General features: G+C 38.2%; 1 protein-coding gene across 3 annotated transcripts in view; it reads right to left on the reverse strand.

Annotated features, from left to right (window-relative positions):
• CFAP20DC (CFAP20 domain containing) overlaps nt 1–13,380 on the reverse strand; it is a 202,022-nt gene that overhangs the window by 54,554 nt on the left and 134,088 nt on the right. For all 3 annotated transcript variants that reach the window (XM_051979881.1, XM_051979888.1, XM_051979875.1), the window contains one exon: nt 5,808–6,011. In XM_051979881.1, coding sequence (XP_051835841.1) covers nt 5,808–6,011 — 204 coding nt within the window. The remainder of the gene's footprint in view (nt 1–5,807; nt 6,012–13,380) is intronic.

The raw sequence follows: 13,380 nt of genomic DNA on the forward strand, positions 1-13,380 counted from the left end.
TTTCTCTCCGGTGGTGGGAGCGACGCAAGGCGATGTGCAGACAGATGGAGGCACCCGTCACCTTCTCTCTGAACCCAGGACACAAAAGAGTTCTTCATGAGATAGAGGAACTGTGCAACTTGGAGGGATGAAGGATGCTCATGCAGCACAGATGTCAAGCCCTCTCTTCTACAATTTATCTTCAAATGATGATGACCTGAGAGTCTGGGGGTTCTGCCTCATGGCTGAACCATGGGGTGAGGTCTTCCCCATCTCTCTTCTCCCTTTCCTCCTCCTCCTTTCTGCTTCCCCTCCCTTTATCATCAAAATGCAAGGAAAGGGCAACTAGCCCTCTAAATGTCCTGTATGGCACAAATCATCTCAAATTAGAAGATAAACAATTTTTCCTTGTTTAGATCCTTGTGCTTGTTCATATTTGCCTTTTCTTATAAGTCTCCTGTGTTTGAACTTTGAAGCTCTGATCTTTTCATCAAGTTTTGGAAATCCTCTATTTCAATCAAAGTTCATTCCCCTGCCCCAGTTGGATTATATTCAGTTTTCCTGGCTTTATTCTTGGTTCTTAAGTCTATATCCTTTATCTTCTGGAATATTCCAAATTTTCTACTTCTTTGGAATGGCGCCTGTGCCTGATTATGTGTGATTTTGACCCATTCCTCTGTACATGATTTTTTTTTTTTTGGTTGCCTAGAGAATTTTTGTTTTGACCTAGAATCTCTGGTTTTTGGTTATTGATAAGAGATGCACTTTGAAGTTTCTTTCAGGAGGTGACGAGTGGATTTTTTCTATTTATACATTGTCCTCTGGTTCTTAAAGAGATCTTAAGAGAGAAAAGTTTTCTTTTATGATTTCTTTGTTTTTAGTCATAGCTTTCAGGTCATCCAAATCAATTGTTTTGCTTTACATTTTTTTCAGTCTTTAGATTTTGTTTTAATATTTCTTGTTGTGTTATGGAGTCAATGCATCTATTTGGTTTATTCTAATTTTCAAAGAATTTTCTATTTTTTAAGTACCTCTTGAGTCTTTTTTTTTTTTATGTAAGTCTTGTATCTTTTCCATCTTTTCCCCATGGTCTTGTTTCAGTTATATAAAATATTTTAAACTCTCACTTCTCTTTTACAAGAATTCTATTTGAACTTGTATCCAAGCTGTCTTTTTACTTGAGGTTTTGCTTGTAAACATTTTGGAGTCATTCTTCTAGGTTTGTGTCTTGAGGGTCTCGGTTGCCATAATGACATTTTACCAAGGGATTCTTTTTTTTTTTGTTTACTCATTCTTCTAGTCTGTTTCATGGCTTCAGACTTCATGTCAGGTCCAGGTTCTGAGCACTTCTAAAAGGAATCTTTGGGGGAATCCTACTATTACTTTACTGGAATATTGTGTAATTCTAGGACCTCAGGGAGAGCTCAGTCTGTTCTCAAAATGGTATGAACGAGGGCAAAGTTTGGTCACTGTACACTTTTCTTCTCCATCTTCTCCCCACACTTCCATCTTTCATATCCACCTGAGCTCTGTAAGTTTCTGACCTGGGTTTGAGGAGGAGCCTGCTGCTGGACTCGGCCGCTGTCAGGCAGCTCTCCTTGAAACCTGCATTGAAGTCCTGCGTCCGTGTGACCCTGAGCAAGCCACAAGAGCCTCTCGGTGTAATTACCGTCTCTCAGAGACCGCAGATTGCAGCGGAGCTGCCGTGATGCATCAGCGAGGTTCAGGACTAAGGCTCCCTGGGGCCTGGGATTCCTGCCCTTGTTATTCTGCTGCAGGCTTCACCCTGGACGGAACCTGAGTGGAGATCACGCGCCCCTGGCTCAGCATCTTAGAGCTGCTCAACTTGCTCCCTGTTTGGTACACAGCCCAGGGCTCATGCTCAGCCTGGACAGCCCGTCAGGGCACAGGCGCCGCCTCAGTCAGACTTCGCTCTTTCCCCCAGAACAAGGTGGGGCATCTCTAGCTATAGCCAGGATGAGGTTGGGTCTTTCTTGGATGGATTTGGTGAACAGCTTCTCTCTGTGCTGGAGTGCTCTGGATACCTAGTTAAACCCCCACCTCCAGCATCCACAGACTTCGTTGCTTTTCTCCTTATGTGGATTTGGCCTGGAAAAATGACTTTTTTCTCTTGGGTTTCCCCAAAAGAACTCAGTTTGGTATATTTTCTAAATCTTTTTCATAGGTAATATGAATTTGGGAGGGGGAAAGGAAGCTCAGTTACACTTTTTCCTGATATTCTAGGTACTATTAGAATGATTATCATAAAAAATCTCCTTCTTACGGAAGGTTTTGCAAGGGTCAATGCTGAAAGGTTACCCATGCATATATCTTGTAAATAAAAAGCTATAATAAAAAAAGATAAAAGAATAGATTTGAATTCTAAAAAAAAATCTTATGCTTTAACTGCTCTTTTAAAAAACTTAATGGGACAACTAGTTGGTACAGTGAATAGAGCACCAGCCCTGAAGTCAGGAGGACCTGAGTTCAAATCTGGTCTCAGTCACTTAACATGTCCCAGCTGTGTGGCTCTGGGCAAGTCACTTAACCCCAATGGCCTCAGGAAAAACAAAACAAAACAAAAAACCCAAAACAAAAAAAAAACCTAAAAAAAAAAAACAACCCAACAACTAAACAACCAAAAAAACTAAAAAAACTTTGAGTTGATTTTTTTCTACTGATGTCAATCAAGATGGCTCAAAATGATAAATTCCTTTAAAAATCCATGAGAACTCTCAGTATTCTTTTTTCCAGGCCACCCCAAGTGCCACTCTGAATAGAAACCGAACAAAACTGATCACTTGAGACCTGGTTTTCCCAGAAGTTGCAAAGTATTATTTTAATTAAATTTCCTCACAAAAAATGCTGAAAAATTTGTCTATCAAAGTCTAATGGATTTCCCAAGGGGTTTGATGTACTTAGAGTTGCCCACAAAAGACAATCTGCAACAAGAATAATGACTACATTAACTATACTAATTGAGAAATTTACAAGTATATCTAAATACTTTTTAATTTATACCTATTAATATGATTTAGAGTACTAACAATGAAAACGGGGCATTTCTGAATCTCCTTCTGGGAATTTCTTTGTTATGAGTCATCCTTTATGGAATGGATACACTCCTTCCAATTTCTGTCAAAGTTCCTCATTCAAGGGCCAATTTGAGTGATACCTCCTCTTTCATGAAGTCTTCCCAGAATCCCCTTGTGAACTCTTCCCCACTCAAGCTGTTCACAGCAGCTTCTCTGGACTTCTGCCTGCATGTCTTCTCCCCAAGAACTTGTGCACTTCCTGAGAACAAGGACTAGGTCACTTCAGTCTTTGAACCGACAAGGACTAGTACGGTGTCTTGCACAGAACAGCTGTTCTGTAAACACTTTAATTGTCACCTGGGAAGCCAAAGTTCTGCAGAGACAAGAGGCCTTGGAGGAGTCGCCAGCATGTTGTATTATTTGTGCTCTTCCATCTTTAGAATGGAATATATGTGAAGTTAATATAGAGAATATGTTGAACCAAACTTGACTTCTCTTTGCTGATCACTGAACTATGTGAAGAGTTAGATCTTTATTCTGGGAGGGTCTTTAAACTGTCTGGAATTTAAGCACTGTGGGGGATAAACAACAACAACAACACAAGTGCACACTCAGAGCACCTGCTAATTACCCACTGGCTGATTCTTATAGTTGGAATATTATTTTTAGTAGTACAGGGGTAAGTTTAATAAAAGCAACATGGTACAATATGGAGAGAGGGCAGACCCAGGAGTCAAGAAGACTTGGATTCAAGTCCTTTCTCTGATCCATGTTGTCTGTAGGACCCTGGGAAAGTCAGTGGATCACTCAGGGGCTAAAGTGGCTTGGAGAGGAGCAGCCCCATTGCCTCCCACACAGGAAGGTCTCAATACCACTGAAATCACAGATCCTGACAAAGGGGGGAAAATACCAAAAAGTACCCGTGACTATATGACAAAAATTTCTAGAGGGCTTAATATTACAAAAATTATTACTGGGCTAATTTCCTTCATTCCTTACCCTATTACTGCCCTGAAGTGAGAGATGAGCTTTCTGATGTCCTCCACTGTGAGCATACTAGCTCTAAATCTGGACAATCTTTATATTCCACTGTATTTGGACTTTATACAAAGAACAAGATGCAGAATTTGCTTCTATGTCTTTACATTCGAGACCACACAGATCTGAGGACCCTGAATTTGATGCAATGAGAAATGTACCTTCTGAAATCAAAGGTAAAGCATTAAGTTTTTTTTTTCCTTTGGAGAAAAATAGACTATTTTCAATCTTCTCATTCTGTCCACAAGACAGTGATGTGATTAGAAACAAGAGCAGCAGCACCAGGGAAAGGAAGGAGTTCCAGTGGCTCATTCTCCCTCTGCTCCCAGCCCACCAGAGAACAGAGTGATGGGAGGGAGGATGTGGTATCCAAGGCAACAAGCACCCAGCTCTTTGGGGCATAAATAATCCTGCCTTTAGCTCCTCCTTTATTTTGTCCTTCTTTGAGCTTTTCCACAGAGAGAATTTATCATGGGTTCACAGTTTTCTTTCTTGTGGCTTAAATTACTTTTGTACGATATTTTTATAAGGCAAATCTCCAATTCTGCTGCAAATCCTATTTGCTGCTCTCAAAAGTTGCCTTTGTAGTTCGTTGCTCCCATCCCAATTTCCATCTCCCGGTTTGGTGCATGGCTACTCAATGGGATGATACAGGTCTGCTGAAGGCAGCAAGTCCAAACCTTCTCCTAAAATGACAGTGTAACTGACCTAAAGGGATACCCCCATAGGGAAACCCAGGAAACCCAGCCAAAGAGAGTTGTCTTCTATTCCCATTGGAAGGTTTACCTTCCACTTCACAATACCTTCTCCCCCTTCTCTGAGAGTCAAGAGTCATCCCTGCTGACACCAGGCATTGGGCAAGGAACCACATGTGGGCCTGGCTTAGCTCTTGGACTGCTGGGGGAACTGAGACCTGGTTTCTGAAGGATTATTTAACATGTGTGTCCACTACGTATCTCTCCAAGTAGACTGCAAGTTCCTTGAGAACTGCAAGATTCATGTCTGGGGTTTTTAATCCCATAAATCTTCTGTACATAGTTCTAAAACTACATACATTATTAAAGCTCTCCACAATTGTCTCCAGCTTAGCTTTAATTTTTTTCTTTAATTATTAAATATTTTCCCAATTATATGTGAAACAGTTTTTAACTAATTTCTGAGCTCCACATTCTCACCCTCCTGCTTGAAAAAGGAAACAGGCTGATGCTGATTACACACAAGAAGTCAGCTTCCTTTTCCAAGCTAATTTCAAGTTGTTACCTCTCATACAACCTGTGGTACACCTACCAACTTGGTCTAGCTCCTGCTCCCTGTTGCCAATGCTCTGGCTCTTCCCCCCAATCTGCTCTCTCTCTTCACCTTCATCTCTTACAATCATGCTCTGTCTTTTCAAAGCTAAGCTCAAAGGGTCCTACCCATAGGAAACCTTTTTTAATGGTCTGCATGTGGAAAAAAAATTTTTTTTCCCAATACTGAATATCTTGCAAACTTAATTATGTACCGACTGTTTCCCTGCAGTAGAATGTCAACACTCTGAGAGCAGGGATTATTCCTTTTTGTTTTTCTTCTCTAGTAGGCACTTAACAAAAACTTGCTGAATTGAATACATCCTATACCTCTGAACAATTAAAGAATGCTGATGATTATGAGAGTGAAAAGCAAGATCCCAGCTGGTGAACACGCTCTGTTTTGGCCCTGATTTTCTGAGTTAGGGCACTGTCTAGAAACAAAGGTAGAGAAAGCATTTTGACTTACTGGTGGCAGGCAGGAGTTCCAGGTGGTGGTATCATCACTGCTGCTACTGATGCTGACGTTACAGTTGTCAACCTGGGATGCACTCAGACCATGAGAGGCTCCCACGTCTTCCAGTTCTTCTATCTGTTGTCTTCTCATGCTGGCCAGCATCTGCAGCTCAGACTCACTCATCTGACTTGGCTGGTAGTTTGTCCAGTCATATTCCTTACCAAAATAAAAAAGGAGAGAAAAGAAAAAAGGGAGGGAATGAGAGAGACAGAGACACAGAGAGAGACAGAGAAAGAAAGTGAAAGACAGAGAGACAGAGAGGGAAAAATTTAATAGATAGGAAATAGAATGTGGCTTGATTTCATATTAATGACTAACAAATAACTCAAAAGCAGAACATATGAAATAAAGTGTTTTGCGAGTGCGAAGATCTCCAATCAAAATAAATTGTTATCAGATTTTTTAAACAAAAACTTACTGAATACCACTTTTCTTTTTCTTATTGAGAATACAAGTCCATCTCAGAAGTTTCACACATACAGAAACATAAACATTGTTATTGGAGCAGTATAAATGAGGAATGTGTGAAAAAATACAGTTGTACTTGGGCGGGGGATCAAGGATAACCACATCATAGCAGCCTAAGGTGGAGCATGAGTGTTGCTGAGAAGAATTCAGAAAGCATCTGGCGTTAACATGTGATAGTGTATGAAGAGGGGACTGGTTGTACCAATGACACAGAGAGGCTCTAAGAGGATCAATCTAAAATGAAAGGGAGACCTTAAGGAAAAAGAAAAGGAAGCCTGCTTGGTGCTGAGCAAACTGAGAGCCTTCCTAGGTCCGCTGAACTGAATGGTGATTAAAGCTAGCCCAGACTTTTTATCTGACAAGTTCAAGCTACTACTCCTATAGCCTGTTCCTGGAGCTGCGCTTTTAAAAGGCCAAGAAAAAATGATATGAATTTCCAAAACCTGCTCCAAAAAGATCTGTGGTAACAAAGACATCCCACAATAGACCATCCTCTACTATATTTTACAAAACAATTATACTATCGCATTTTTCATACTACACCATACCTTACTATATTATACTATATTTTTAATACTAAACTATTATATTATACTATATACTATAATATTATACTACATATACTATACTTTAATACTATGCTACATTATACTATATACAGTATACTTTAATATTATACACTATACTTTTTATTTATTTATTTATTTTAAAATAACTTTTTATTGACAGAACCCATGCCAGGGTAATTTTTAACAGCATTATCCCTTGCACTCACTTCTGTTCCGATTTTACCCCTCCTTCCCTCCACCCCCTCCCCCAGATGGCAAGCAGTCCTATACATGTTAAATAGGTTACAGTATATCCTAGATACAATATATGTGTGCAGAACCAAACAGTTTTCTTGTTGCACAGGGAGAATTGGATTCAGAAGGTATAAATATACACTATACTTTTAATACTATACATTATATACCATATACCCTATACTTTTAATGCTACACTATATTGTGCTATATATTATACTTTAATACTATATTTCATCATACCATACTATGTATATTATTTTAATACTACACTACATATACTTTACTACACTGTTATTATTTTATCCTTAATTATACATCATACTATGTATACACCTGTTTTTTAATACATTATACTTTCAATACTATACTCCTATACTTTTCTGTATACTATACTCCTATATATATACAGTACTATATATAAGCTCTGCTATGCTTATGTCCTTTTTCTTTCACGCTTTTATTTTAATAATTCTCTCCCCACTTTTTTCCTTTCAATTAGACAAATACAGTCCCCTTTCCTCTTTTCTTTCAACTAGTCCTGAACAATAGTTTTTAAAATTTCACTTTTTGTTCCCCCTTCCAAGAGGTTTTGCTTGCTCTTTCCATTTTCTATTTTGTTGGCTCTATATCCTCATATCTGCTTTCTCTCTTTTCTCTGCATTCCTCATGAATCAAAGCTTCCAGGGTATTCATTCTGGGATCTCCCTGCTGGGCAGTTTATAGAGCCCAGCCCACAGACTCCCCTTTTCCATTTTACCTCAGGCCCAGAACAATACCAATTATTACTGTAAGTGCCAGAGAAGATTCTGCCCCATGCTACCCCACCCCCAATCTCTGACTATGCAACCTTCCCTTGATCTTTACTGCTCACATCACCATTTACCTTTTCCCCCCCAACATTTCTCTTCCCTGGGTCCACTTGCTCCCACGATTTCCAACGAACTCCCTCCCCGATGTAGGAGGAATGGACTCTTTCCACACGAAATTCCCTCAGACACGACCAGAGTAGGGTCCCATCCCTCTTCACAGACCACTGGTCTTCATCCACTGAAGCATTCACCATGGAACATCCTCTACCAAAAAAGCTTCTTCCTCTCATCTCTTGTAGACTCTTCTCTCTCTGAGGACATCAGAGTTGCCTCCTTGTTACTAACTTTTGATTTGATCTCAGAACATAATCCTGTCTTCTCCCTGACCCCTTACACGTGCTCTCCCAAGCTCTAATAGAGCCCCATTAAAAACAGCAAAATACTGATTTACTTATAGTCAAGGTACCACTGGATTCTGGCCTAATGCTCCCTGTCTACTTCACTTTGCCCATTCCACATCTACCTTCACCTGCCTTCTTGTGTAGTTAGAAAGATGTCTCTGCAGTCGCTCTTGTTGCTTGGTTGTCCTTGTCTGCTTCAATTATTCAAGTCTGCCTTTCTGCTTTTGAGAAGCAAATCTCTTCAGTTCTGGATTTTCTAAAAATGTTTCTAATGCCTCTATTATGAATGTCCATCTTGCTTCATGTACAGTTAACTTTAGATTTGCAGAGTAGATCAGCATGGCAAGCATCCTGAACTCCAGTGCTCTTCGTAACATACTCCATTCCTTCCTACATCTTAAAGTGAGTAAAGAACAGTGTTATATTATTTGAGTTTTCTTTCATTTGTATTTAAAGGTCTTTCACCTGATCACTTGCATCACTTGTTACTGAAAATGATTTGTTAAAATTTCATCCACTCTACGTCTTAGAGTTTGTAACCCTATTCTTCCTTGGCTATCTGTGAATTCTTTCAATTGGCATTTCTTTTTCTGTTTTTAGAAATTCTGGGCAATTCTTCTCCATTGTTTCCTTCAAGGTGTATTCTTCCAAGAGGCCTGCCATCTTCATTCAGGTTTTCTCTATACATCCTAATTTAGCGATCAGTATGTTTTGCTTGCACAATGTCCTAGTCTATTGTTTTCTCTTTTGTTCTTGGGTTTAAGGCTTGCTACTACAATTTTTCTATTCTGTCCATAATTTTTGTTGTGCGGCCATAAGTTTTACTCTCATGATTCTGATTGCTTTTTTGAACCACTGAGAAATAGGATGCTGTGGTTTCATGTTCTCCTCACATTCCACAGTGTCCTCTGTCTTATCAAAAGCTGTATCATTTTCCTTTGTTTTGCAACATTTATTCACAGATGCTTGGAACTTCTTTACTAAACCTAAAAGCCATATTTCCTTCTGTTGAACCTAGTTTCTCTGTTGATTTATCTGCTTATATTTAAAATATGAATTTTCTTCTTCTTTAAACCTTTGGTAATTTCCCCTCTTATTTTATTTTTCCCTCTTGTTCACTTTTCTTCTTCTAACTGCAGTTTCCTCAGAAGCTGAATCTCAAAGTATTTCAGCCTATTCCCAAGCTGGACAATTCAAAGTTCATTTGCCTAAATCTCTGCCCCATTTGAATTATGAGTGGTCAGAACTAGCCCCATTTGGAGGATGTGCTCGTCTCTCAGGCTTGGTGGAGGTGCTGTACAGCTCCCCACATTCATAATGTCCTGTCCTGGTAACCTTTGCCATTTCCTCTGTTCCTTATTTCTTTGGTTCAATGCTGGAAGTTCAGAGCTTTACAGTATTTGTGATTTGGGGTTGTGGCCCCAGTAGGCTTTGCTCTTGAAAGGCTGTGGGCCATGCGGGTTGCCTATTGTAGCCAGGGTAAATTTTTGCACCAGAAGCTGGGTTCCCTGGAAAGAGGGAGGAGGGAACATGGGTTTTATTCTAAGTCTGTCTGGTTCTTGGGTATGCTAGTGTAGCTTTGTGCTTAGTAGCATGGCAGGTGGGAAAGGGAGGGGGCTAAATAATTTAGGGTCAGTGAACAACAATTTGTGAGTTTTGGTTGCTGTTTTTTTTTTGTTGTTGTTTGTTTTTTGAAATCTTCTTTTGGATTCTGGGAGTCCTAGACTGTGGAAATAGCTTAAGTTGTTTTATCTTTGGTGCATAATTGTTTTGGTGAGGTTTGAGAAGTTGTGTGAATCCAAGAAAATATTTAGTTGTACATCTTTTTACTTACATGATCCAGAAGTTCCTCCCCAGTGATTTTTTAAAGCGTACAGAGAATGAACTCTCAAGTTTTTAAAACACAAATATAATAGGTAGAAAAAGATACAGATGTCCTTTTATCCAATGTCTTTCAAATTTCACTTGCCATGTTCAAACAATTCTAGACCTTATATACTATTCTTTTAAACTTGTTTAATCCCAAATTTGTCACCATAATAATAATAATAATATGAAATCAATCTTATCAGGGTACTAAACTACTTTTAGTAAAATACTTTTCACTTACCAAATGAGGCTCTGAAAAAGTTCATTTAATTCACACAGATAAGCAATTTACTTCTAAAGTAATTTACTGATTGGTTCTTTGGAGAATAAAATCCACTAAGGATAAGAACAAAAAGTAAAGCAGTAACCATATACAGAGATTGGAGGGTAATAACAAATAAGCAATCACGATTCAATTGAAAGTATCTTGTACCTTTTAGCCCAAGTTCTCGTGTATAAAATGGGGGATTAAAAATTGCAGGATCAATGGAAGATGAAACCATAGGACTGGACTAAGACTTTTTGCTAAATATAAAGCATGTTCTAGCCTGTAGCATCAATTAGAAGGCAGGGAATTTGGAAAAAAAAAAAAACCCAAACTAAGGACATGTGCTAGGTCTGTATCATTCAGTTAGCCTTAAGCACACTCATCTCCAATTCTGTTTTTGGTAGTTTTCACTACATATTTCTCAAATATATAACTTTGAAAAATTATCTTCCACCCACACTTAGTCACTTTTTGAAAGTTAACGATGTCACAACGTTCCAAGAAGATTTTTACTAGTAATAGTACAATATTTGCTAAGTTTCTGGTAATGCCTTTTCTTAAGGTCACACCTACTCATTTATTCAGTTAGTTATTTAGTTAATCTTTAGTCACTGACAGAATGCCAGGTACTGTTCTAAGCAATAAAGATACCAAGAATAGCAAGAGATTGTTCTCTGCTCTCGAGGAGCTCAGGGTCTCATTAAGGAGACAACATGCAAAAACTATATTTGAAAAAGGCAAAGGAGCATCTAAACCCAAACTGGAGAGAATCATCAGAAGGACCAACCTAGAATCACAATGGCTGTATTTTGGAGAAGAAAGATCTAGCATAGCATTGTGGCTAGAGTGGTGGATGTGGATTTAGGAAAAAAAAAATAGGCTAGAATCCCGCTTCTCCCATCTGCTAGCTGTGAGGCCGTGAGTGAGAAAGTAAACTTCTTCAAATTACAGGTAATCAAGCCTTAGTCACAAAAACATAGCTACTACACAAAGTAGTAGCTACTACTATTATAATTGTTTCACAAATGAAAGACTTGACATAATGTTGTAGTTTGTAAAAATAATAATTTATGAACTAAAAAGAAAACTACTAATACATATTTTGAAATAGTTCATTTCAAAATTCAGCTTGTTAGCAGTTTAGAATTAATTTCCTTACAAAAGCATTGATTTAAACTTTTTATTTTTAATTTTATTTTTTTAATGTTTTTTTTAATGTTTTTTTATTTTATTTTTTATTTTTATTTTATGTTATTTTATATTTTTATTTTAATGTTTTTTATTTTATTTTATTTTATTTTTTATGTTTTTTATTTTAATTTTTAATTTTTTTTAATTTAATTTTATTTTTAATGTTAAACTGAAAGAGTAGCTTGATAATTTTCAATTCTTTGCAGCCCTACTGCTGAAATCGGAGTATTTTCCCTAGAAACACGTTGGCTAATGGTGTTTACGACCATCATGTAATATATCCTGGTCAGGTGTAAATGAAAGATGGGAGTCCCTAATGAAGGAGAGACCTTCCACAAGCTTCTGTTCATGAATAATGTTGTGGAGATGTATATGCGTGTGTGAAAAGAGGCACTGACGATGAATAACAAAGTGGCCCAGGTTTGAAGAGTCAACTGAATGCGGATTAACTTTGGAAAATGACACAGTACAGGGCTTTCAGGGAGCTCAGGCAGCTTGTGGATATAAAACCCCATCTCTTCAACACAAATGTTCTCCTAGTCACTAGTGGTCACAGTGGTTCTCAAAGTATGGTCTAGAGAATCCTGGGGATCTCTGAAATCCTTTTAGAGGGTCTACAAATTCAAAAATAGTTTTTATTTCCAATATGGTAAATGTCTATAAATATAATCCAGATAAACAAAAACGCGTTGGAGAGATCCTCAATCATTTTTAATAGGATATAGATACTGAAAACAAAAGTTTGAGAACCACTGGGACCTAGTGATTCCATGAGGCTGCAAATCTTGAAAACAAATCCTTAGGATACAGGGTGAGCAGAGCAAGTCTTAGCCCATTCTTGATGTTCCATCTTCAATCAAGCCAGGGACTACTTTATTTTCATCTTTATTGTTGCTGTCCAACCCAGACCCTTGCAGTTAATGGCTGGATAAAGAATAATGGAATAAGGGATATCATCAAGGAAAAAGGGGTGGTTTAAGAATAATAGAAGAAGTAATTCAAATACTGCCTTGGTACTTATACTTACACTAGGCGATCACAGTCTTTTGATATCATGGTCTGCTTGTGAGGCTACTGTGGCCAAAGGAAATCTTTTTAGAACCTGTTTTTAAAAATTATTCTTAATTTAAAAATAATTCTTAAAATGCTCACACTCACTTAGTGAAAATATCTCTCCATATCTCTGTGTCCCCAAACAAGTTCAGAAACCTAAAAACTAAGTTAAGGACGTCAAATGAAAGCCTCTAGGTTGAGAATCTTTGACTTTAAAGCAACAGTTTTCAAAGTGTCATTCCAGAATTTTTGGGAATCCCCGACATCATTTCAAATGATCCATGAAGTCAAAACTATTTTTATAATAGTAAGATTCTACACTTTATAATAGAGTAGATATCCAAAGCTACTTTTTTGGGGATCCTCAATAATTCAGAGTGGAACAGAATCATGGGATTCAATAACTGGAGAAATGTGGACCTAGAGGAGGGCTTCAAGCAAATTCTGAGGTTCCTCAGCAGAGAGTCTTTGGGAGAAGAAAGAGGGAGTGCTCTATTCACTGAGCCACCCTACTACTTAAAGGTTCCATCACCTTTTTGGAAAATTGTATGAGTATGTGTTGGGGAGGGGAGGAGGAAGGAAAGGGGGCACACATGCATGTTTCTAGGAACCCCTGTGAATGCATATGCTTTTTTCTTGGGTCACGTCTACTACATCAGT

The sequence above is a fragment of the Antechinus flavipes genome, chromosome 1, assembly GCF_016432865.1.
Source record: "Antechinus flavipes isolate AdamAnt ecotype Samford, QLD, Australia chromosome 1, AdamAnt_v2, whole genome shotgun sequence".
In the NCBI taxonomy this organism is placed as follows: domain Eukaryota; kingdom Metazoa; phylum Chordata; class Mammalia; order Dasyuromorphia; family Dasyuridae; genus Antechinus; species Antechinus flavipes.